Here is a 27,471-nt window from a genome sequence, read left to right as displayed (position 1 = left end):
GAATGAAGTAACACATTTCGATATAAATTGGCAGGATTCAAAAATATGATGCTAACATCTCTTGATCTAAGCTCACTGCCTTATATTTCATCATATCCAGTCATTTTTTTTCCTGCATATTGTTTTTCATTTATAATAAACTGTTGACTTTTTTGCCTTTAAATGTGTCTATTTGACATGTACTTTTAGTTAGCTGCTTCTGAATGTTATTCTTATAGCTGTGAGGGCTAATTCCATGAGTGCACCTTGCTGATTTTGGAAGCAGGGCTGAGTGTCTGATTCACAATGCAATAAATCTGGCAACATCAACATTTTGGACCTATTTTGGAGGGCTCGATGGTGCATGTGTGAGCCTCATTATATCACTCAGTTGTAGTAAACTTTTACCAAGTGGCCGCTTTTCCAAAAATGCAGGACTTCAGTGACGGGCATTGGTGCGATTTCTTGTTCTGGCCTTCAGACATTTGCTTCTTAAAAGGTGTGAGTGGCAGTTTACTGTTGGGTTTATTGAAGACAAACTTTGTAAATAACATTGAATCCCGGAAATCAAGTTGAGACGTTTTCAATTAAAGATTGGATTAATGCATGCACTGAATATAACAATGTATTTCATTAATAAAAATGTGACTTCAGTAATACTAAACATTCAGTTATTGGTGGATAGTCCAAGATTGGCTATTGATAAATTACATCAGTGGTTCAGTAAAATGTATCAATTCAAGTAACTAGCATTAAATTTCAGTGATCTTAGCAATGATTGTGTCCTTTCTATCCTTTGGTCCATATTATTTTGGCTCTCATATATTCCATCATTCTCCTGAGTGACTCCCAATTCCCTACGCTTACACGAGTCTCTATCATAGCCTTACGATTTAGGAAAGCTATTTCCAATGTGGCAGGGACAACAAAACAGAAAACCCAGTCTGTTAATTGCTTTCAGCTCCTGAACTTATCCTACATCTTCAAATAATCTCTGATGATCAAATACAGCATCACACATTCAATCCTTGGTTTAATGAATGTATTTAATCAAAGATGAACAAGCAAACAAGTAACCATCATATAATATAGCTATATATTAGCAGTAGAAAGTCTGTTATCTAAGTCCTCGAGGAGACAAAATAATAAAAAGACAGCAACTCTAAAAGCTGAGCTAGTCATTTGTTCAATTCTTTTAAATATTAATGTTCCTTCTTTCTTTTCAAAGTTCTTATTATGGGAACCTAGAATAAACCAATTTGCTTTCTTTTATTTGTCCTCAGGATGTGGATAACGCTGGAAAAGCAGCATTTGTTGCCCATTCTTAGGTTTCCTGAGAAGGTGAAGCTGTGCCTTTTTCTTGAACCACTGCAACCCTTGTGTCAATGGTGCTCCCACAATGGTGTTGGAAAGGATAGGAATTCCATAATTTTGACCCAACGACCATGATGGATCGGCAATATATTTTCAAGTCAGGATGGCGTGCGACTTGGATGTGATGGTGTTCCCATGACATTGCTGCTCTTGTCCTTCTCGATGGCAGAGGCTGTGGAGCCAAGAGGCACTGTCAAAGTAAGGTTGGCGTTTTTCAGAAGTACAACCCGTAAATAGTACACACAGTGCGCTGGTGGTTGAGGGGATAGATATTGGGCTGGATTTTGCTGTAAAAGTAACTGTGAAGCTAACAGCGCTCACCGTTATTTATGTGCAAATCGGAAAGCAACTTCTGGCAACTGCACATGTGCAGTTAAAGGCGGCAGTTGCTCTCCTAGGTGCCCTGCTCCTCCAAAAGCTCCGCGAAAACGGCATCTTGCTGTCTGGCTCCCCATTCAAATGTATTGAACGGCATGAAATTCCTGTACGAACTAAAGTGTGGAGTCTCATTCCTTCAGATTTTAATTTTTGTTGGACATTTAAAAAAAAATTTAAATAATTTTTTAAAACTTTTTCTTTCTGTCTCTTTTATCTCTCTTAATTCAATCTTTCTTTCCCTCTCTTTATTTCGCTTTCTGTACCTGATTTGACATTGAATTCACTATTCTAACTTACACTGCGCTGTTATTAACGATACTTCAACCTGATTGATTAAGGAGATGTACAGCTGCTTGCCCCATTGACACAGGTCCCAGATGTTTTTTAGATCTCTAATTTTCAAGAACTTGATTGAAAGTCTATGGGCAAGTGCAAGTCTAACCAACAGCAACAAAGTCCAGCGGCAGGGGTGCCAATTAAGCAGACTGCTCTGTTCTTTAATGTGGACTAGAGACATTCACACCTGTAATGTTAGAATGGTTTCCATTTTATTTAACTCTGCAGGAATCCTAGCTGGTCAGGCAATGTGTTACCATGACCCCATCGCCAAGGGATGTAGGGAGGGGTGGTAGTTTTTATTGACAGCACAATGAGCCAATGAACAGAAATAGGACTGAGGTCAAGTGTTAACTTCCTCACTGGCTATAAAAGAGGGGAATCTACAGAAGTTTGACTTTGAAACAGTGCAAATTTTCATTTCTAGAATAGGATAGAGCTAATCAGTTCAGCAAATACTGACTTGTAAATTGAAGATAGGCCTATATCAGGGGCTAAGTCTGTGCAACTTATTTTTAATGTTAGGATGACCAATAGAAACTAAATTATATTTCAATGAAAACTCTATTCTGTTTGTTCATATATTATATGTAAAATAAACTAGTCTCTTGGTTTATAATTGGTCTCACCTCACTGGAGTTCTTATCAATCCCCCTTTTGGAAGACAGGAAAAATGCATGTGGGGGACACTTGCGAGATTACAGTATCCATTACACACAAGGGGTCTTATTGTAATGGTCCATGGGTCATGCTATCATGTGACTACATATTGGACAGTACGGATAAACTCCTGATCGTGGGGAATGCAAGGTCAATTTATGGGAGAGACCAGAGTCACTGAACCAGAGAGAATATCCAACATCAACCCAAAATTTGTTGCAACCCCATCCCCCCCAACCCCGTGGGGTTCAAAACCCCTTTTATAAAAGACATTTGAAGGAAAGGGTTAACGGTGCCCCTTTTAAACAAAGACATTTGAAATCCTGCAAACACAGTAATGTGGTAAACTGTGTTCTGGCAAATCCTGTCTTTACCTCACTAACGCTGATGGCATTGGAGAAGTATGAGTTTCAGGATCGAAGACATCGTACTGCGGATAGGTACCTGGATTATTAAATACATCAGCTAGCTGGATAATATTGAGCTTAAAGCATTGTCAGGTTTTCAACATACATAGGCTTTTGGAAGCACAAGCTTTTCAACACAGCAGGGGGTAATGTAAAAAAAGGCAACAAGGACATACATCAAAGGCTTCGGATCAGGAAGGCAATGATAGGTGTGAACACACGGAACAGCCATGGGGACCAAATTCGCACCCCAATACGCCAACATTTTCATGCACAAGTTCGAGCAGGACTTCTTCACTGCACAAGACCTCCAACCAACACTATACACCAGATACATCGACGACATTTTCTTTCTATGGACCCACGGCAAGGAATCACTAAAGAGACTACACGATAACATCAACAAGTTCCATCCCACCATCAAGCTCACCATGGACTACTCCTCAGAATCAGTTTCTTTCTTGGACACACGAATCTCCATCAAAGACGGGCACCTCAGCACCTCACTCTACCGCAAGCCCACGGACAACCTCACGATGCTCCACTTTTCCAGCTTCCACCCTAACCACGTCAAAGAGGCCATCCCCTATGGACAGGCCCTGCGAATACACAGGGTCTGCTCAGACGAGGAGGAACGCGATGGACACCTACAGACGCTGAAAGACGCCCTAGTAAGAACGGGATATGACGCTCGACTCATCGATCGACAGTTCCGACGGGCCACAGCAAAAAATCGCATAGACCTCCTCAGGAGACTAACACGGGACGCAACCAACAGAGTACCCTTTGTCGTCCAGTACTTCCCCGGAGCGGAGAAACTACGCCATGTTCTCCGCAGCCTTCAACATGTCATCAATGAGGACAAACACCTCGCTATGGCCATCCCCACACCTCCACTACTCGCCTTTAAACAGCCACCCAACCTCAAACAGACCATCGTTCGCAGCAAACTACCTAGCTTTCAAGAGAACAGCGTCCACGACGCCACACAACCCTGCCACGGTAACCTCTGCAAGACATGCCAGATCATCGACACAGATACCACCATCACACGAGAGGACACCACCCACCAGGTGCATGGTTCATACTCCTGTGACTCGGCCAACGTTGTCTACCTCATACGTTGCAGGAAAGGATGCCCCAGAGCATGGTACATTGGCGAGACCATGCAGACGCTGCGACAACGGATGAACGGACACCGCGCAACAATCGCCAAACAGGAGGGTTCCCTCCCAGTCGGGGAACACTTCAGCAGTCATGGACATTCAGCCACCGACCTTCGGGTAAGCGTACTCCAAGGCGGCCTTCGAGACACACGACAACGCAAAATCGTCGAGCAGAAATTGATAGCCAAGTTCCGCACCCATGAGGACGGCCTCAACCGGGATCTTGGGTTCATGTCACGCTACACGTTACCCCACCAGCGAACAAATGTTATCTGTTTTTAATATAATGGGTCATTTGCTGGCTCTCTCTGCCTTCCGGATGTTTCTGCCTCTCTCTGTGTTTTTTTTTTCTCTGTTTTTTTTCCCTGTTTGTTTTTTTGTTGAATGTGTATTCGGGGGTTCTGCAGGTGACACCTCTCTGTCTGAACACGGTGATTGCCTTGGCAACGGGCAGTTGCAGGGACAGTCTGTAAACACCATGTATTGTTCTATATGTATAAATGCGTAGGCTTCAAGGAGCTCTTGAAACATTTGCCTGAGGAAGGAGAAAATCTCCGAAAGCTTGTGAATTTAAAATAAAATTGCTGGACTATAACTTGGTGTTGTAAAATTGTTTACAGGTGTGAATAAAGTAGGGGCCTCTCATTCCTATCTGGTAACCTGTTCAAAAGAACTGGAATTTGTAAAACATCAAACAGTGTTGCACCCAGCATATGGTCAAATGGTATAAGGAGTGGATTTGATGCCATTGAAGCAATCAAAATTGGAGACGCAAGGACCATTAAGAATGTCTGGGCATAGAACTGTAAGGAGCCGTTTACAACCCATTGTTTGAACACTTGGTCTTTTCTACAACAAAGGGTCTCCAGTCACATGATCAAAGCCTAAATTTTCAATCATTGAAGTATGTCAGTGATTGAGGCATAGCAACGGAGCGATTGGACAAAAAGAATGACCCTCCCCAATCCTACGTCCGATTGGTAAAAAACAATATAAAAAGGCTTTGAGAGAAGAACAGTCTCTTCTCTTCACCACCCGGCTGTCACAAGGAACACACACTGCAGTTGAAGAAGAAGTCATCAAGTTCTGAAGACCTGATCAACCTTCAGGCTCGATGGGCAAAATCCTTGGTTTAAAAGGTTGTATATGAATTAACGATTTGCCTGATGTGTGTATGAAGTGTTAAGTCATTACATAATAACATTACGAATTATTAAGTGTATAGCGGGATTTTATAAAGGAAAGTCATTTGTATGGTTTGATTTTGCTTCATGAATGCTCGTATGAATGACAACATCATTAAATAATTACTTTTGATTAACGAAACTACCGAGAGTGAGAGTGACTTTCTTTGCTTGACTATTCGTCCAGTGTCCAAGAATCACACAATAAGGAATTCTCTACAATTAATGGCACCCCAGTGGGACACTGACATAGTCAGACAAAGAAAGTGGAAATATTGTGTCCTGGGAAAAAGGGTTATACTGGAGCTAACGTTTAGACAGAAATATAGTTTTCTGGGCAGGGACGGGTGGAAGGTATAATAGGAAGGTTAAAGGACAATGTTTGAGAATCAGAAATAGGTAGAGACGGGTGAAATATAACAATGGAAGCGGTAATTCAAAAATACATAGCAATGGAGTTACCAAGTAAACTAACAAAACAGACTGAAATATGGCTACATACCATCAGCAAACCAAACAAAAGTGATGAGAAGGAAAAGCAAGGATTAGAAACAGAACTAGCTAATCTAAAGAAAGATTGTAAGAGGTTGAAAGATGTTTCCAAGAAGGAACAGGAGGAGAAGGGGCAATTGTTAGAGCACCTTACATTGGCTAGAGCAAATGATGTTATCTGTGCGGAGGCTTTGAAAGAAAGAAGTCAAAGCTGTGAGGTATTGGAACAAAGTGCACTGGAAGTGTTAGAGAAGGACGATCTAAAGGCAGCCACGCGAGTACAGATGAGCGCCACAAAGGCAGCTGTAGAGGGCCAGAAATATCTCATTCCCATTGTAAATGTAGGATAGCTCAACTAGGAAAAGCCCTGCAGGTATGGACCATGCAAGCCCCCGCACGGGAAAAGGAGGGTCCTAAAAAAAGGGACCAGAATAAACATCTACACTGATAAGAAATGTTACAACTGTGGTAAACAGGGACATTTTGCCAGAGACTGTGGTGCTCCCCCGCAAGGAGGCAGGAAATGGGGGAGGGGAGGAACTAGTCAAGCTCTATCCCAGTTTGGCAGATGTGAAAAAGTGTATCATGGATAAATTAGTCTGATAGAATAGAGAAGAAAGGGGAAGATCCTAAACCTTTTCTACTGTTTTAAAAGCTACAGAATGTGTTCTTTTGTTTTCAGTGTACCGTCTACTGTCTCTTTAAAAAGCTTGTGTGGCTTTTACTGTTCCTTCTTTTAAAAAGCCTGTGTGGCTGTACTGTCTCTTTTAAATGCTGTGTGGCTGTATTGTCTCTTTTAAATGCCTGTGTGGCTGTACTGTCTCTTTTAAATGCTGTGTGGCTGTATTGTCTCTTTTAAATGCCTGTGTGGCTGTACTGTCTCTTTTAAATGCCTGTATGGCTGTATTGTCTCTTTTAAATGCCTGTGTGGCTGTATTGTCTCTTTTAAAAAGCCTGTGTGGCTGTATTGTCTCTTTTAAATGCCTGTGTGGCTGTACTGTCTCTTTTAAAAAGCCTGTATGGCTGTACTGTCTCTTTTAAATGCCTGTGTGGCTGTATTGTCTCTTTTAAAAAGCCTGTGTGGCTGTATTGTCTCTTTTAAATGCCTGTGTGGCTGTACTGTCTCTTTTAAATGCCTGTATGGCTGTATTGTCTCTTTTAAATGCCTGTGTGGCTGTATTGTCTCTTTTAAAAAGCCTGTGTGGCTGTATTGTCTCTTTTAAATGCCTGTGTGGCTGTACTGTCTCTTTTAAATGCCTGTGTGGCTGTACTGTCTCTTTTAAATGCCTGTGTGGCTGTACTGTCTCTTTTAAATGCCTGTGTGGCTGTACTGTCTCTTTTAAATGCCTGTGTGGCTGTACTGTCTCTTTTAAATGCCTGTGTGGCTGTACTGTCTCTTTTAAATGCCTGTGTGGCTGTATTGTCTCTTTTAAATGCCTGTGTGGCTGTACTGTCTCTTTTAAATGCCTGTATGGCTGTATTGTCTCTTTTAAATGCCTGTGTGGCTGTATTGTCTCTTTTAAATGCCTGTGTGGCTGTACTGTCTCTTTTAAATGCCTGTGTGGCTGTATTGTCTCTTTTAAATGCCTGTATGGCTGTATTGTCTCTTTTAAATGCCTGTATGGCTGTATTGTCTCTTTTAAATGCCTGTGTGGCTGTACTGTCTCTTTTAAATGCCTGTGTGGCTGTATTGTCTCTTTTAAATGCCTGTATGGCTGTATTGTCTCTTTTAAATGCCTGTATGGCTGTATTGTCTCTTTTAAATGCCTGTGTGGCTGTATTGTCTCTTTTAAAAAGCCTGTGTGGCTGTATTGTCTCTTTTAAATGCCTGTGTGGCTGTACTGTCTCTTTTAAATGCCTGTATGGCTGTATTGTCTCTTTTAAATGCCTGTGTGGCTGTACTGTCTCTTTTAAAAAGCTTGTGTGAATGTTTGAGGCCATTGGCTGTGGCTCCTCTCTTTTTTTAGGACAAAGAAATGTAACAAAGATTTTGTTTAGCTGTGAAAGCAGTTATTTCCAGTATCTTTACAGTTTTTGGAAAGGTGCGCCTGAAGAAAGAACAAAACGAAAGACAATGTAAGATATTGGGTTTTAATAAACATCTGCTGTATTGATCATTTTTTCTGTTTGTCTTGTATTTAATTCTGATATTGCTGAATTAAAATTGGAGTTATTGAGTTAATAAACTGTGGAAACCAGACTCTTACTGTGGCCAAGTAAATTTCTGGTTCTTATATTAAAAAAAATGTGAGCGTCTCAAATTCCGGACATGAGATCATCATATGAAAATTGGCATTTCGCATTTCTTAAATGCTTTATGATCTGAAGTAAATGTCGAGTGAATTGAAGTTTAAATTGCGTTGAGTATCGATGAGCGTGAATTGATGCGTTAGAAGTTACTTTAAGAAGTCCTAATATTCTATTTGTTTAATCGTGTTTTACTGAAAAATGATAGCTGTTAGCAAACTGACCCTTTGATCTTGTGATTAACGGTGGTCATAACAAAGTGACCATGAAGGGATAAACAGAATGGTTATAGGATCTCTTATCTCTGATAATGATCTGGAGGAGGGGTTAGATTGTACTGCAGAATTGTTTCACGGGATGTTTAAAGATATTAGAAGGAAATACTATTGATTTCTGCTGTTTTAACAGATTTTCAATTACTGCAGATGGATAAAATTGGTAAATCTTTTGCGCCTTCATGGTTCATGTTTTAAAATTGGAAGTCATGATGTGGAGATGCCGGTGATGGACTGGGGTTGACAATTGTAAACAATTTTACAACACCAAGTTATAGTCCAGCAATTTTATTTTAAATTCACAAGCTTTCGGAGACTTCCTCCTTCCTCAGGTAAATGTTCATCCTGAACATTTACCTGAGGAAGGAGGAAGTCTCCAAAAGCTTGTGAATTTAAAATAAAATTGCTGGACTATAACTTGGTGTTGTAAAATTGTTTACAATTAAAATTGGAAGTCAGAGACGCTGAAATGTATTCTCCAAAGTTTAATTGTGTTAGGATCTTTGTGCAATTTTTCTCACTGTTACAAAAGGCACAAAGACTTTTTGGGAAAAAATCAATTTGAACTTCTTTAAAGCACTTGTGTTTTAGAAGGATTACAGCTAAAAGAAACTGCTATTGTGATTGACTCCTCCCCCACCCCCTGAGCTTCCAGCAAGTTAATCTACTGACTCACAAGCAGTTTTATTGTCCCTTAGTGAGTTCCAAGAGAGAGGGAGAAACTTTGGGAGATAGGTAGAAAAGCTAGCCAGTCTCTCCAATGTTCCTCTGGACATTTTTCAGTTTAAAGGGATTGTTCTTTAAAATAGATCATTTAGTGCTGTTGGCATAGTGCTTTAGATAAGCGTATGAGATTTTTAAGCTTCTTAATTTAAGTGAATATTTTCCACATGATAGAAGGAAATATTGGGCATTATTCTGTGTTCCTTTCATGATTATTCCTCCTGAAGTGAAGTAATTAGATTCATTCACAGAAATGTGCGAGGAGTCCGCTCTGGTCCCGGGATAAAGGGCAACAGAAGAAATTTAATGAATTTTTTGTTACTTTTAACCCCTTGAGCTCTCAAGAGGAGCTACAATGGATTTCCTATTTTTCTTTTAGACAGAGAACTATGGTTTTCGGGACCGCAAACGTGTTGGTGCAGAAGCGATCCAGTGCCGTTAGGAATTTAAGACCTTATCTGCAGATATCGGCAAATATCAAGTGTCACAACATGCTAACATTTGGACCAAAACTTTGCCTCTCAAAGGCTCAGTTTTAACCAATTCAGAGTTATTTGTTATTTTCCAGAGTGCTTGAGCAGAGGGACATAGAAATTTGGATTTCCAAATTCAGGGTGGGGTTCCTTTGAGTTAACAATGAAATTGGGACCAAGGCTAGGGAGCCACCCTGCCCAATCCTAAATCCAGGACCCGGAAATGGTCTGGTGACTTTTTAAATTCGTGAATGTTTATAGAATGTAAGATAGTCATTAACCGGACTCAGCAAGGAGTTCATAATGATGTCTGTTTTGAGTTAGTACCGGTGTTGCTATCTCTGTCAGAAATAGTCTATCAGGACCATGACGTCAGACCCATGGTAAATGACATAGTGCAATGCTACAAGAAATAATAACTTTCACCAACGAAACGCAGGTCAGGATTTAGACCAAGCGTGGCCCCCACCACCTCATAAACCAGGCCATAAAATACATAAAAGGGGTGTAGCTGAGTAGATAGGTATCAGGGTTACTGCAGGCACTTCAGCATGGAATAGGTTAGATATTGAATCAACGTGGGAACATGATAGATCGATGCGGAAACAACTGAAGGGTATTTTACAAGGCATGAATAAGGGGGATGAGGACCCTGAATGCCTGGTGAAAGTTATCAATAGGTGGGTGGTACCCATGTGGCCTATCAAACCCGAGGTCAGTATTGTATAACCACCAGTGACATTACATTCAGGCATGCTACTACTATCAATCCTATCACTTAATCTCCTTTCTCTCTCACCTCCACGGAAATTACTCAGGTTGAGGAATACTCTCATGCCAATGTGACCACACAATGTAATGGAGATTCATGTTAATCTCACTTCACCACCTGGTTGAAATGAAACAAGCCAATGTGCTTATAGAACAAATGGTACAAATGCTCGGAGACCATGAGTGGTGGGAAACATTGTATAATGTGAGATAACACCCATGGATTAGATTGAATAGTATGATTTTGATGTGTACGCAATGTATACTAGTGTTTATTATGATAATTTGCTTATGTGTAATGCGCCATTTAATCAGAAAATATGGAAAAGAAATATTCTTTTTGCATTTGTCACGCCAAACCCGTCCTAAACAGGAATCAATGATAAAAACCTAATAACCAAAGACAATGCTCAGGGTATGAAGTGGATCAGTCAAAAGATTCAACAGACCCACTTGAGGATGGAATGTGGGGTCCAAAACCTCTTTAACAAAAGATATTTGAAGGAAAGGGTTAACTGTACCCTTTTTAAACAAAGACATTTGAAAACCTGCAAACACAGTAATGTGGTAAACAGTGTTCTCGCAAATCCTGTTTTTCCCTCACTGACACGAATGGAATGGGAGAAGTCTGAGTTTCGGGATCGAAGACATTGTACTTTGGATAGATATCTAGATTATTAAATACATAAGCTAGATGGATAATATTGAGCTTAAAGTGTCATCAGGTTTTCAAAACACATAGGCGTTTGGAAGCACAAGCTTTAAACACAGCAGAGGGTAATGTAAAAAAAGGCAACAAGGATATACATCAAAGGCTTCGGATCAGGAAGGCAACGACAGGTGTGAAAAGAGCAGGGGCCTCTCATTCATATCTGGTAACCTGTTGAAAAGAACTGGGATTTGTAAAACATCAAACAGTGTTGCACCCAGCACAAGGTCAAGTGGAATAAGGAATAGATTTGATGCCGTTGAAGCAATCAAAATTGGAGACACAAGGACCATTAAGAATGTCTGGGCATAGAACTGTAAGGAGCCTTTTACAACCCATTGTTTGAACACATGGTCTTTTCTACATCAAAGGGTCTCCAGTCACATGATCAAAGCCTAAACTTTCAATCATTGAAGTATGTCAAATGATTGAGATAGCAATGGAGCGATTGGACAAAAAGAATGACCCTCCCCAATCCTATGTCCAATTGGTAAAAAAATATAAAAAGAAGACTTTGAGAGAAGAACAGTCTCTTCTCTTCACCACCCGGCTGTCACAAGGAACACACACTGCAGTTGAACATCACGCAGCAAGAAGAAGGCGACATCGAGTTCTGAAGAGCTGATCAACCTTCAGGCTCGATGAGAAAAATCCTTGGTTTAAAGGTTGTATATGAATTAATGATTTGCCTGATGTGTGTATGAAGTGTTAATAGTGTTATTATGTAATGACTTAAGTGTATAACGGGATTTTATAGAGGAAAGTTATAGGTATGGTTTGATTTTGCTTCATGAATGCTGATATGAATGATATCATTAAATAATTACTTTTGATTAACGAAACTACCGCGAGTGAGGGTGACTTTCTTTGCTTGACTATTCGTCCAGTGTCCAAGAATCAAACAAAATAAGGAATTCCCTACACACCACCGCCCCCGCCCCCCTTTTCTATTGAACTCAGGTTTTGCTGGGGCTTCTTTTGGTGCCATATTCACTCGAACGCTGCCTTGATATCGAGGACAGTTATTCTCACCTCTCCTTTGGCATTCAACTTTTGAATTCACACCTGGATCAAGGCTGTAGTAAGGTCTGGAGCCAAACGGTTCTGGCAGGACACAAACTGAGCGTTAGAGAATAGCTATTGGTGAATAATTTCTACTTGATTGCACTATTGATGACTCTTCTATTACTTTACTAATGATTGAGAGGAGACTGACAGGGAGGTAATTGGTTGGATTATATTTGTCCTTTCTGTGGAAATTTCAAACCAACTTTTCTCTTTGTTTTAAAAAGAGTTTCAAATCAACCAATTCCTTTTCTCGAGTTTCCATTTGACTCAATTTTACACAGCACCCCTTTTCTCTATCCTGGAAAAGTGTTACTGGGACTGCCTGGATTTTGAATATCTGATCATTCAAGTTTAATTAGGAACTGTCTTAATTATATAATTCAACAGCATTGAATTATTCCCCTCTCCAGCTGTAACCAACAAAATTTGAAATATATCAGGATAAGCTTGGTACCAGAATATGAACTGATGTCTTTTTTTTAACTGTAAATGCACTATAACTGGATTTAAAGGAACATGCACCAAACCTCATTTTTGTCACAAGTCTTATAGAAAAAAGCATTTTGTATAACATGCATGTATATATATGTATCTGTCAATGATTAGGTGTCAGCCTTGGCTCAGTGTCAGTACTCTTGCCTCTGAGTCAGAAGGTTGTGGGTTCAAGCTCCACTCCAGAGACTTGTGCACATAATCTAGGCTGTCACCTCGATGCAGTCCTGAGGGAGTGCTTCACTGTCGGAGGTGCCATCTTTCGGATGAGACGTTTAAACCAAGGTCCTGTCTGTCTTCTCAGGTGGACGTAAAAGATCCCATGGTACAATTCAAAGAAGAGTTCTATGAAGAGTTCTCAAGGTGTCCTGGCCAACATTTATGCCTAAACCAACACCTAAAAACAGATGATCTGGTCATTTATTTCAGTGCTGTTTGTGGGACCTTGCTGTGTGCACATTGGTTCATGATGCCAATCCAAAATTCATAACTGAAATAAAATATGAGACGCATGACAAGGGTACAAATAGAGCACACTGAAGGCATACTGATGCAAGGACTTTGATGCATAGACAGGTCTGGGATGTTCTATTGTGTAGCCATACAAAGCAATCCAAATGATAGTGGTGTGCTGCATACTATACCACCTTGCTCTCAGAAGAGGGGTCACCACACATTTGCTACATTACAACAGTGACTACACCTCAATAGTACTTCATTGGCTGTAAAGCACTTTGGGTTGTCCTGCGATCGTGAACAACGCCATATATAGCCACCTTCATGCCATTTGCCTACTATACGTGTTGGACGATTTATATGAATTTAGTTATGTTCAACATTTTTATCTGCCTCAAACTATTACATGTAACAAGATTCCAGTGTACTTGTAAATTCACTTTCATATTTCAAGGTAAATTTGAGTGCTTCAATAAATCCTTTTCCACTTAGAGGGGATTATATATACACTTAATGAGGTGCAAATGATTCACTGAACATGTTTGTTACTGCCAGATCACCGCCAATGGAGTGTAGATGGAAATTTACCCCAGTGACAGTCTGGGTCACTCGCAAAAAGTTAATTTTGTAGATACATAAAATAGCATTAATATTTTTGATGCAAATTGGAAGTGCAGAGATGCATACTGAACGAAACAAGATTCATTACTGTAATGAGAGTAAATTTCATGCCTGTAAAATACTGAATTTATATGGAAATGGGCTAATGAGACTGGGAAGATTGGGTTTGTTTTCCTTGGAGCAGAGGAGGCTGAGGGGGGACATGATCGAGGTGTACAAAATTATGAGGGGCACAGATAGGATGGATACTAAGGAGCTTTTTCCCTTCGTTGAGGGTTCTATAACAAGGGGACATAGATTCAAGGTAAAAGGCGGGAGGTTTAGAGGGGATTTGAGAAAGAACTTTTTCACCCAGAGGGTGGTTGGAGTCTGGAACTCACTGCCTGAAAGGGTTGTGGAGGCAGGAACCCTCACAACATTCAAGAAGCATTTGGATGAGCACTTGAAATGCCATAGCATACAAGGCTACGGACCAAATGCTGGAATATGGGATTAGAGTAGACAGGGCTGATGGCCGGCGCGGACACGATGGGCCGAAGGGCCTCTATCCGTGCTGTATAACTCTATGACTCTAATGGATGTGGGTTGTGCAAATATGCAGCTCCTACAAGTTGCACTCTGTAGCCTACATCATTAGAAATCAAACCTTTTGAAACATTACTAAAATTCAGTTAATGAAATGAATTATGCTCTTGCTCTTTATATTCCCGTATGTACAAGAGTTAGATTACAGAAGGGTAAATCTTGTGATGCAATGGGCTAGTGGTGCACGTTTGTGATTAACATGAGAGTAGGCATAATATGAGGGTAGTCAGATAATTTCAGGAATAGGCTTTACGTCTACTCAGTACGGGAATTTTGCAGACCAGCTTTTTGACTATGGGCTCCACTGCTGCAGCAGGAGGCTCTTAACGGGAGTGCAATACAAGCTCATTAGAGGGTGCACAATTATGCTAATGAGAAGGAGCATTCCGAAACCTCTATTTGCATGGTTCATCCCTGAGAAGTGACATCATCGCTCTAGACAAATAAGAAATTGCTGATTTGTGAACCTCACTTTCTGTCCTTTGAAAGCAGGTTTTCTTAAAGTTGGGTCAACGTGTTTGAGGAGTGACTGAAAGATTGTATTCTTTTTGGGTTGTTTGCAATGCATTGAGTGCATTGGTTTGTTTTTCAATAGTTCCCATTTGCTGCATGTTTTGGTTGATTTTGTTTTGTTCCCTTTTCACCTCCTGCTAATACGGAGAGTTTAAGTCTCTATTTAAGCACCTTAAATCGGTAGGCTGAACATTCCATTTGGAATTCCTCTTGTCCTCTGGGAGTTGGAAGACGAGGAGGAGTTCCACAGGAATGTGCAGAGGGAGATTCACCTGCCCCAACCCAAGGGGGAAGAGTCTATAGACCCTGGCACAGTTACTCAGGCATAGATCTCTTTACCAAGAGATCTTCCTCTGCCACCTTCGCTTTATCAGAGAAGCAGTCTCAGAAATTTGCCTACTCCTGTAGTTCAAACTACAAACTTTGTCTTGGACTGGGACGACTCTTCCTGTGGCTGCAAAAGTCCCCACTGCCTCCAACTTCTACGCAAATAGCTCCTTTTGAGCTGCCTCAAGACATTTTACAAGGATGATACCAGAACTGAGAGGCTACAACTATAAAGATTGAACAAGTTGGGGCTCTTTTCTGTAGAAACGAGAAGTGACCTGATAGAGGTCATTAAAATTATGAGAGGGTTCGATAGGGCAGGACTTGTGGGGCAGTCCAAAACTAGGGACCATAAATATAATTAGTCATCAATAAATCCATTAAGGAATTTAGGATAAATTTCTTTACTCAGAGTGGTTAGAATGTGGAACTTGCTACCACATGAAGTAGTTGAGGTTAATAGCATAGACGCATTTAAGGAGAAACTGGATAAGTACATGAGGGAGAAAGGAATTGAAGGATATGTTGATAGGGTGAGATGAAGTAAGGTGGGAGGGGGCTCATAAGGAGCATAAACACCAGCATAGACCTGTTGGGCCGAATGGCCTGTTTCTATGCTGTAAATACTATGTAATTTGGCAGATCATCCAATCTGCAGTGCACCACCGTAGGCATCAAACCACCAAAGTCTCGCTTGCCAGTGCAAATTACTATAATTTTTCCAAAAGGAAGTTGCCAGCAGCACGTGTGGGGGCTGCACTTTTTCAGGGTGGTTCCCAATAGTGCAGGGCCTCACTCAATGAACACATGGCCATAAGGGCTCCTTTAACCAATGCTGTTATGAGTGAGAAGTGTTTCCATTGAATAAACATACAGTATGTGACTTTCAGCACCACATCATGCAGATGGATGCCAGGTACCATGGCAGCTGTCGACTCTGCTGCTGTTACTCAATGGTATTTCATATTAGATGGATGGATCCTGGGGGACCTGTGATATACCCTTGAACCGTGGCTCATGATGCCAGTTCAAACCCATAACTGCAGCTGAAATGAAACATATTGGGCCAGACTTTGCTGTGAAAATAAGGGTGAGGCTAACAGCTTACCCCATGTTTATTCGCAAATCGGACAGCAATTTCCGGTGAGTGCACATGTGCAGTTAAACCCAAAAATCCGGATGTTGCTGTCAGAGACGCGCTACCCCTCCCCAAGCTGCGCAAAAACGGCATCTCGCCGTCGGGCTCCCCGAACGGCATGACGTTCCTATACTGACGTCGTAGATACGGTCTAAACTTGCCACAAAAAGTTGGGGCTTGTCCATTCCAGTCCAAGTAATCCTTTTAATGGTGTGGTAAGTCTTAATTACTGCCAAACATCCTCTCTGGCTCTGAAAATTAACTTTTACAAGTGTGGAGGCTCATTCCTTCAGATTTTAATTATTGTTGGAGATTTTGTTTTTAAAAATTTTAATAACATTTTTTTAAAAAAACTTTTTCTTCCCATCTCTTAATCCAATCTTTCTTTCCCTCTCTTTATTTCGCTTTCTGGACCTGATTTGACACTGAATTCACTCTTCTAACTTACACTTCCTGATTCAGTCTCTGCATGGCTTATTAACGATTCTTCAATCTGAATAGTTATGGGGATATTGCATTGCTTGCCCTGTTCACCTAGGTGCCAGACGCCCTGTAGAGGACGCCACGCTGAATGGATCTCTAATTTACAGTAACTTGTCGTGCAAAACTACATAGAAAGTCTATAGGCAAATGCAAGTCTAATGAACGGTGCACCTCACAGCAAAATCCGGCCCAATGAGACAGTTGTGGGTCCCACTCCAAAGACTTGAGCACATATCTAGGCTGACACTCCAATGCAGTACTGAGGGAGTGCTGCACTGACTGAGGCACTGTCTTTTGGATGAGATGTTAAACCGAGGCCCCGTCTTTTGGATGAGATGTTAAACCGAGGCCCCGTCAGGCCTCTCAGGTGGACTTGAAAGATCCCACAGCACTATTCGAAGAAGAGCAGGGGAGTTCTCCCGGTCTCCTGGCCAATATTTATCCCTCGACCAATTCCTAAAAACAGATGTTCTGGTCATTTATTTCATTGCTATTTGTGGGACCTTGCTGTGTGCAAATTCGCTCATGATGCCAGTCCAAAACCCACAACTGCAACTGAAATAAAATATAAATGAGACACATGCCTGCACAAGGATACAAATAGAGCATACCATTAGGCATGCTGAAGCAAAGATTAGACATGTCAGCCTGGGATGTTCAATTGTGTAGCCACACAATGCAATCCAAAAATGATAGTGTGCTACAAGGATCACCATGCAGCAAGTGGATGAGGAGGGTCAGGCAGACCATGAAGACAGTGACAACAAGTGACCCTGAGGCTGACACCCTCCTGCTGCAACACAGAAAGCAATTGGCAACATCCAACAAGACAGCGATTTCAATTACACTTCAAGGTTGCCCTAGCACAAGCAGTGCTGGATGATGGCCTGAATGAACTGACTCATCAAACACCATGCCCGTCATTATCCTCTACTTGACCTCTTCAACCATGCATGTCCATCCATTCATCTCTTGCTACAGATATCTGCCAGCATTACAAATGAACTCCCTGCAGAAAGCGTTCGTAGCTCTTAATCAATGTAGTTGTTCTTTTTTAAATGCAACCCTTTGATCCTATTCACACTGAAGAGTAGATCCACTGCTGGAACAGTGACGGCACATGTTGCTGCATAAGCCAAAATGGTTTTATGTAACTTGTCAAAACAGTCAAGTGATTGAAAGCTTGGTAGCGTGCAGTGATGCACTTGCTGGTTTGCATAATCTTTTGAACATGAATCTCAAATAATTTTTACAAAGACCAGTGTTTTCTTCCAATCTAATGAATATCTCACTCTATGTGTGGATATTAAACAGTCCACATTCAGCAGTACAAAGGAATCTGTAATTTCAATACTTTCATTGTTGTTTCTTTGAATCTATTCTCACTACTTTGTGAATAATAATAGCTTTGAACTTTTATTATTTAAAATGACAAGTCCTGAAAAAGTGAGACATTTTAATATGGAAATTGCAAAAGACAACATCCATTTTAGAAAGATTAGAATGTTAAAGCTTCTGTAAACACGCTGCAGTGACACAAGTCATACGGATGAATATTATTATACCACAAGTATATAGTTCCATTGTGACAAGAGTGACACTTGCCCTTAGATACTATTACTCCCCAAACAAAAAAAAACTTTGACATTGGTTTGTGAATATAATTACCACAATCGACCTTTTCTCATGTGCTAAGTGAATTTTGCTTTATACCTTTGCAGGTTGAATGTACAAATGACAAGAGCACTGAAAAATGCGACACATCCAATTATATTGTAAAGTGGGCACTGAAGCCTCACACTTTGCAGCAAGTTTATTAGAAGCTCAATTTTCATTTACATTGGTTACGACAGTCCAATTTCAAAGCTGCCTGAATGTAATGTAAATGTGTTTCCTAAAGTATGCCCAGCTGAAGCAGCTACATTTCACATTGTCACAATTTTATTTTACCTTGTACCTAAACTAGTGGTAAGAAGCATTATTCAGCAGCAATACACAGCCTGCGTACACTGTATTCTGACACTTATGCACCCACCGCGAATGCTTGTTTAGGCTATTAAACTATTTTGGGATATTCTCAGTGAGAAACAAAAGTTGGAAAAATTTTAGTTTATGCTTCTTCCTTATGTTCCCTTCATGCCACACAGCTTTCTCCAGTTGAGAGCCCAGACCAATTATCTGGCTCCATGTCCTTGGCAATGCCACTTGTGTATTGCCTTTTGTTATTCCAGGATTCTTGCATAAAATTTATGTCCACGGCAGTATAAATTCAAGGTGAAAGTCTTACCAGGCAGCTTGCAAATTTCCCTCTTGATTTGGCTGCATTGCCTCCACCAACACCTACCCAAGGCATTGGTCTGACCGGGGAGTAATACTCGCTGTGTTGACTCCAGTCTAAGAACCGAAGCTGGTTGGACCAGGGACAACACAATATTACAAAGCTCCTGAGTTCAGTGATCATTTACAATGTCATGCCACGCATTGAAACTGTCCTCTATCCATCTCCCAACTCTTATACGATATATTGGGCCAATAAATTCCTGTTACTTCTGTAAAGCAATTTGGTGCGTTTTCTATAATAAAGGTTACCCAAAAACCAGGATGGTGAAGGGCCTTCAAACTTCTATGAGAAACCCATTCAGTCCATAAACTGTATAATGGTGGTATTTTAGAAGATACTTTAAGAAAAATGGTACCGTAATGGGAAAAATTCTAGGAATGCAAGGGCATGAAGTTTAATCAGAAATTACTTAATTCTTCATAAGTATCTTTTTTGATTGGTAATTTCTTAAACTAAAAACCAAAATAATGAACAATGCACAAATATGAGGTTGAATTCATATTGATCGATAAATTGCTGTACAATTGTATTTGGGGCAGAGACTAGGAGTTTGGAGGAGCAAAGGGATTTAGGTGTTCGTATACACAAGTCACTAAAACTTGGTGCACAGGTACAAAGAGTAATCAAAAAAGCTAATGGAATGTTGGCCTTTATCTCATGGGGATGAGAATATAAAAGTGAAGATGCTTCAGTTGTTACAGAGCCTTGGTCAGACCCTATCTGGAGTACTATGTTCAATTTTGGGCACTGAATCTCAGGGAAGATATATTGGCCTTGGAGGGGGTACAGCGCAGATTCACCAAAATGATACCAGAATAAGAGGTTAAATTAGGAGGACAGGTTGCATAAGTGTGGCATGTATTCGCTTGAGTTTAGAAGCTTGAGGGGTGATTTAAGCGAGGTCTTTAAAATGATAAATGGGATTCAATAAGGTAGATACAGTGAAACTACTTCTTCTGGTGAGGGAATCCAGGACAAGGGGGCATATTCTTAAAATTAAAACTAGGCCATTCAGGAGTGAAATCAGGAAGCACTTTTTCCACAAAGGATAGTGGAAATCTGGAACTTACCCGCCCCCCCACCCCCCACCCCCCACCAAAAGGCTGTGGATGCTGGGACAATTGAAATTTTTAAGACTTTGTGATGGATTTTTGTTAGGTAAGGGTATCAAGGGATATGGAGCAAAGGCAGGTAAATGAGCTGAGGTACAGATCAGCCATGATCTAATTTGATGGTAGGACAGACTCAAGGGGTTGAATGGCTTACTCCTATTTGAATGTTCAGACTCAGTCATCACAGCAGCAAACAAGTAGGAGATGCATATTGCTCTTACAAAATGCTGACACGGGCTCAATGGGCTGAACGGCCTCCTTCTGTACTGTAACCATTCTATGATTCTATGAAATACGTCTATTAGGCGAGAGTCCTGGCCTTTGTTAAGAGCCGTGAGTTATATGTCCATACGGACAAGGAGCAATAAACAAATCCAAAAGTGACCTTGATTATTTAGTTTTGGCTGAGTGCTTCAGCCCATATTTAGTAGAGATCACAGTCCATGGGGCCACAGAGAAGAATTGAATGCCTATTTATTTCTCTAACTATGAGCAATGTAGCTTGACCTAATGCAGCAATGTTCTCACACACCCTCAATAATGCTACTAGCTACATTGTGGCAGCATACTGTATACCATAGCAGGCAGAGGAATACGTCCTCACACTTAGCAGTTCAGTAACTTCTGCCTGTAGCTGCTTGGGCTCCAGTTGTATAATTGACCATTTTTCCTTCCCTTGAAGGATGAATCAAACTCCAGCTTAGAGGGTAGGTAACAGCCTGAATGTCTACATTGGTGCAGTCAATGCCGCTGTATGACTAGATTTGGTGCCAGGATACCTGATCTGAACAGGATGAGTTGGAGGTGGTCAGTTCTTTCTTCTCAAGAAGTAATACCTTAATTCCATACAGTAAAGTTGTAGCTAACAGCTCAGCTGACAACTTCGCAACAAGTGTGCAATGTGCCAAACTCGGTCTCAAACTCATGACCTTCAGTATAAAAATTGAAGTCAAAAGTGTCAACTACTGAAGGAATCGCGTTGCTTCCTGATTAATATACATGTGTGTAACTAGTACTCAGTCAAGTGTGGGAAATTAAAGCATTCACACTATTGCAGCAGGGGAAGTATTAAGTTGGACTTAAGGCAGAGTAGGGTATCCTTTTATTCTAGATCTCATCATGCTGTACTTGACCTGGGAATGCGAACCCTAACAAAATAGAAATGTGTTCCATTCTCCAGCAATTATATTCTACATCTTGATGAGCACAATTCACAAAACAAAAACTGAAAAATAAAAATGTCCTGAACTGCTTTGATTGGGTGGCCTATTTAAAAAAAAGGAAATAAGAATTGAACTGCAAGACATCAATCATTTCCCTGTAATGGGTTGTAGTTATCTAAAAATAACATTGACAGAATCCTCCGGGCCTAGCAAATTTTGTCCTCTAACATGTCACTTCCTTGCTTGTTTAGAAACCATTATAGAAAGAGCGAGTCTGTGAATGGTGAAAGTTTACATTTTGTTGTGATTAATAAATATTTGTTTTATGTAAAACACAGACAGAAGAGAGAGAGGGAATGGAAAGAGATATGGAGAAAGAAAGGTTGAAGCTAAATAAAGAATTCATGCAACTTGTGAATTCTTTATTATATTTCAATTGAAATAAAGGCATAAGCTTCACATAAACTGTGAAAAATGTATTAGTATTCAATTTGTCCTTCAAAATAAATTCTCAGTTATATTCTGCACCCAGAAGCTCACTTAACACAAATGTCTTCTCGATGTTTCTTAAACGTAACATTTGATTTTATTCCAAGGGTTCATTTCGAGACTCTTCATGCCACATCAAAATTCCATCTTCTTGTCAAAGAAATGCTTTAGTTCGCATTCCTAACCATTAAAGTATCCTTGCATTACCACTCTGCAATTTAATACCCCACAAAAAAAGTGTTGCTACTGAATAGAAATAAGCAACACACAGTGATCAAAAAATATTTCATATCCTATTACATTTTGCTTAGCAGAAATCAATTTACATTCAATTTGAATGCAAAACCATGGCAAAAGACATTGTTCTTTTGTTCAGAGGTTTGTATGTTAAAGCAGCAATGTATTATGAAAGTAAACAAAATACATTCATGTAATTCCTCTCTCTCCATACACACACACACAAAATACAGAGCAGTACCCGTTGATGTTTCAGGTTCAAACCTGTAGTTTCTGGTATTGGGCCAAATTTTGCTGGAGTGGAGCATCTCGCAGCAAGCACCATTAGACTTTATCCTGCACCCTTCAGCTTGAATATAATTTGCACCATAACTTGTTGGAAGTGCGAACTGATAATGGCGTGGCGATTGCAATGGGGCATCTAGGACCTTAATGAACGGCGGGACCAAGAGTGTATCTCCATAAAAAATTAGACTTAAGGACTGAGAAAGAAACAGAGTGAACGGCGGAGAAGGAGGATGAATGAGAGTCAAATCAGGTACAGAAAGAGAAATAGAGGAGGAAAGAAAGATTGGATTGCGAGAGAAAGAAGAGACGAAAAGCAAAAGTAAGAAAAGAAATGTAAAATTTTGAAATTTTTTAAATCTCTAGGAAGAATTAACTACCTGCAGGAATGAGATTGAACAGTTTAAATTGTTCCCTTTCTGGGCCAGAGAGATTGATTGGTATTGTATTAACAATTATTATGTTGTTAAAAAGGTACTGACACTATTGAATCACCATTCCTAACTTTCTGCGGTGAGGTTAACAGGCAATTAATGTGCAAATCCAGCAAGTTCTTAAAAATAACGGGGAGACTAAGGGTGAGATGCTGTTTGTGCAAAATAAATGGCGGACGGCGTGAATCGACCAGCAGGTTCTGAAGATTCGGAGCTCACAGCGTATCTCTTAATCCCCTGAACTTGTTGGCCGACTTGTGCATTAATAACGGCGTGTGTCATTCACATGCCGTTATTTTTCCAGAAAGATTTGGTCCAATATTCCTGTGAAACAGAAACCAACCATGCAGTTCTCTGAAGAATTTAGATATTTGAAATGGTGGCTCTCTAATAAGCTGGGGGAATTTGCAAAAATTACTTATAATGCAAGATCTGTTATCGATGTCATTTTTAAATTAGAGTGGGAATAGTTACAAAGAATAAATTGCAAATGCTGGAAATATGACAGACAGAAAATGTTGGAATTACACGGGTCAGTCAGCATCTGTAAAGAGAAAAGATAGATTGTGACATTTTGGGTGTGTACCTTTCAGCAGAACTCTGATGAAGGGTTAGGCAACTGAAATGCCGATAGCTTGTCTTTGCTAAACAGTCACCCTACTCTTGACTAACAACATGCTTCCCCTGGGTGCCTAGATGTGTCTATCACCTATTCTAGTGCTCCTTCCAAGTGCCTCCAGAGGCCCAGGATTACAGGAGATGGTCAATCCCTCATGCTGGGTCATGGGATTGAGGTGGCCCTCATCTTATGGCAGCTGGCTCCTGGCATGGAACCGCTGCTGGATGCAGCTTGGTCTCACCAGCACGTTGCTATGAAGGGGAACAGCTGAAGGCCTGGCATGTGCTTCTGTCCTGAGAGACAGCAGTATCATGCAGCTGCGATTCCTGAGTGGCTTGGTCCTCATCATCATCATCTTCCTCCTGCAACTGCTGTAGTGGATCTGCAGGAAAAGATGGTAGCAAGCTAAGAATGAGTGAGCTTCATCCCCTTTGGATTTAGGAAACAGACAAGGGGGTGAAAGTGTGTGTTGTGTGAGGCTTTACAGGGATGCCAGGGCAACAGTGTAGGTGTTCAGTCAGTAACCTGCCATGGACAAGATGCCACCGACCTTACCATCTCTCACGGCAAGAGCTGAGTGCCTCCTCACGACCTGTATGGCCCTGTCCTCGAATGGAGGTAAGGTACTTAAGGTTGGGGAAGTCTCCTCCAGTGGCTTGTCTGTGGTGGGCATCGTGGGCCTATTTTTCCTGCAAGAAGATAGAGTGACTGAGGGTAAGGCTGGCAGTCGTGGAGTGTGTGCCAAGTGGCATGGTAGAAATAAGAGAGGTGGGGATATGAGGACATTAAAGTGGAGGAAATGGTTTTAGAGTGTGCATATGAGTAATTGCTGAGGGAGAGAAGCCAGATACCCATAGTGCAAGATGCTGAGTTGGAGCCCACCTTACCCACAGAGCATTGTGAAGGATTAGTTGTGGAAGTGTTGCTTTAAGAGGATAAAGAGTGTGCTGGGACCCAGGGTGGGCAAGGAAGGATAGGGAGGGATGTGCAGTGTGTTACCTCGCCTGTCCTGCTGAGGATATGTAACTTCTTGCAGCACTGTCCTGCAGTCCTTGGGGTGTGAGTTGGCAATCAGCGCCAGTGCCGCTCTCTCAAGTGATAATTCTGGGTGACTTGCTGGGTGGCACCCACATCAAGGAGTCTGATCATCCTACCTTCAATGCCCCCTAGAAGGACTTCCAAGCTCTATGAGGGAAGTTGGTGCCATGCCTTGCTGCTCTCTGGGCACAGATGGCACTCAGGTATTCATAATTCTGTCCAAGAGTAATAACAATCTCAGAGTGAAGTACATTGAAAGAAATGCAAGAGGCAAGCACAGTGTCTTACTGACTTGTCCCCCAGTGTACTGCTGAAGAGTGCAGGCTGAACAGTGCATTTAAACAGCTGCTCAGAAGTATCCTGCTGGTTCATCTGGTTACACCGGGTGTTTTACACCAATGCCTGTGCCAATAGATATGCACATGAGCATACCCAGGAAACTTCCATGTATCTCCCTCTAGAGGCCACCGGCAGATGTTATTTACATACAAAAGGTACAACAGCAGTGTAAATCACACTGAGGAAATTCCAGTGTACTTCCAGCATTTTCTGTTTTTATATCAGGAAAGCACTTAAGATTGAAGATGCCCCTCCTCCTACTTGTCTTTAAAAGCAGACACAAGCTTACTCAGCCACTGATAAGTTACATTACAGATCAACATTTTAAAACGTATACATGTACCTCTGGCGCCATATTGTTCAAGATGACTGCTCAGAAACTCAAAGTGAGAAACAAAGTGAACAACATTATGGTGAACTATATCTCATACAATCCAGTGACTTTAGTGCAATTTCATATTCATATTGAAGAATAAACATTTTCCTCATAATTGACATTTCCTTTTAAAGATAGTCCACTATGATTTTTATCCGCTGTTTTAATGCTGGTCCTTAAATAACCTTAAACAATGCTGAAATTATCTGCATATTGTAAGGTGGGAGTTGCCAACCCTCCTGGATTGCCCGGGAGTCTCCTGGAATTGACAATTGATCTCTCGGGCACTCGTACTTTGTGTGGTTTGTGCCCCCCCCCCCATTCCCTGTGGCCTGAACTCTTAATTCCCACTACAGAAAATGGTAAACTGTCTATTTTTTTTAAAGTTCAATGTACCTCCAGTTTTATTTCCAAAAAAGGGAAATCGAATTGATTGACAATCCAAACAGCAATCCAATGTGGTCATTAATAGCCAATGGAACGAAGTGAGACTGATGACTGGGGAGGGGAACTGACAAATTGTCAATTCACCAGCCCCCCCCCACAACCTCCCAATCATCAAACAGAAATCCAGAACCCAGAGACTTACAAATTATGGGTTTTAAATCCAGAGGAAAAATAGCAGAATTTTACCCAACATAATGTGATCTTCAAAAAAAAACAACTCCAATATGAAACAGTCAAATTGTATATCATTCCAAAATTAATATTTTTATCAAGCCATTACATTCCAACGGAGAAACTCTCCTGTTTAACCAGCCTGTGACTGGTACATGGTGTAAACTGTGCATTCCACTCCTCTGCCCCATTGAGAGTATTTTGTTAAAAAGGGAGACAGAGAGATAAGCCTGGAAATTATAACCCTTCAGTTTTTGCGAAATGACTACACCTGGAATCTCCACGGGCGGTCTCCAGCGGGAGAGCGGCAGAACCCCTTGAGAAATGTCTGCAAACGCCCAAGTGTTTACGCCATTTCTCCAGGATTTCCGCCAATCTTCCTGCAAAGTTACAACGGGAGATTAGAAGAACTGCCCTCGCCCCTCCAGAAATTCTCCCCCTGGAGTCTATAATACAAGACGAAATTGCTACACACAATGAGAAAAATAAGCCAGTCAGCATGGATTTCTAAGCGTGAAGGACTACATTTTTGAAATTAAAAATACAGCAAACACACCTTAAATGGTAGGGTAGAGGGACCTTGGATTGCAGATATACAGGTCATTAAAAATGACAGCACAATTAGATACAGCCACAAGAAGGACAAACAGAATTCCTTGTGTCATATCTAAAAGGATAACAAAAATGAGGTGGCAATTTTGAACTTGCACAGGACATTAGTTACGCTGCAGTTTGTTCGAAAATAGTTTGCAGGTTTAAGCACCTTATTATAGGATATAAAGACATTAAGGTGAAACACAGATTAACCAGGATGTTACCATCCTATTCGCAGGGCTATGGGGAAAGTGTAGGGGAGTGGGATTAATTAGATAGCTCTTTCAAAGAGCTGGCACATACACCATGGGCTGAATGGCCTCCTTCTGTGCTGTATGATTCTACCAAGGATGAGAGGTTACAGATTTAAATTAGAGCTTTTTGCACTAGTGTTGAGAAGCTCAAGTTGTGACCTGATTGAATTTTTCCAGATTATGGAGGAGTTATGATAGATTGATTCTACAGGCTGGCAACACAGTAACAAGAGAGAAAAGATAATCACAAAAGGAAAAGGGGAAGCTAGAAGATTTTTTTTAAGACAGGATGTAGAATTCTCTGTCACAAACTCATGTTGAAGCAGAATAAAGCAGAATCCGTTAGTACCTTTATAAGGGATTAAATAATTGCTTGAAAAAGAGGACTATTAAAGGGTACGGGGAGTAAGTGGGACAGTGGGACTAGACTAGATAGCACATGTGGAGAAAAATGCCACAGTAGATTTATGGGCCGAATGGCCTGTTTCTGTGCTGTAACATTCAATGATTCTATGAAATACCTGCATTCTCAAATGGCTGATTTTCCTTTGCTTTGCACCCAGGAGATGGACTTACCCAAGTGCAAAGCAAAGGAAAATCAGCCATTTGTGTATGCAGCTATTTCATAGAATCACAGAACGTTACAGCATAGAAACAATGCCCAGTGTTTGGGACCAACAGCAGAACATGTACAGTTTAAATCAAGCAAACTTAA

At 40.9% G+C, this 27,471-nt stretch overlaps 1 protein-coding gene across 2 annotated transcripts in view; it reads right to left on the bottom strand.

Moving 5' to 3' along the window:
- Window positions 1-1,050: 1,050 nt before the first annotated feature.
- The window catches only part of asah2 (N-acylsphingosine amidohydrolase 2), a 206,219-nt gene continuing 179,798 nt past the window's right edge, over window positions 1,051-27,471 (bottom strand). The window contains exons 22-23 of one of the 2 annotated variants that reach the window (XM_068002564.1): window positions 12,207-12,278; window positions 1,450-1,525 (exon numbers count right to left, since the gene is read on the bottom strand). In XM_068002564.1, the coding sequence (XP_067858665.1) occupies window positions 12,245-12,278 (34 nt within the window). In that variant the 3' untranslated portion in view covers window positions 1,450-1,525; window positions 12,207-12,244. Of the gene's footprint in view, window positions 1,526-12,206; window positions 12,279-27,471 lie in introns of both variants that reach the window. The other variant, XM_068002563.1, reaches the window with a different exon arrangement.

This window comes from Heptranchias perlo, chromosome 21 (assembly GCF_035084215.1).
Source record: "Heptranchias perlo isolate sHepPer1 chromosome 21, sHepPer1.hap1, whole genome shotgun sequence".
NCBI lineage: Eukaryota > Metazoa > Chordata > Chondrichthyes > Hexanchiformes > Hexanchidae > Heptranchias > Heptranchias perlo.
This window is presented reverse-complemented; position numbering and strand designations above follow the sequence as displayed.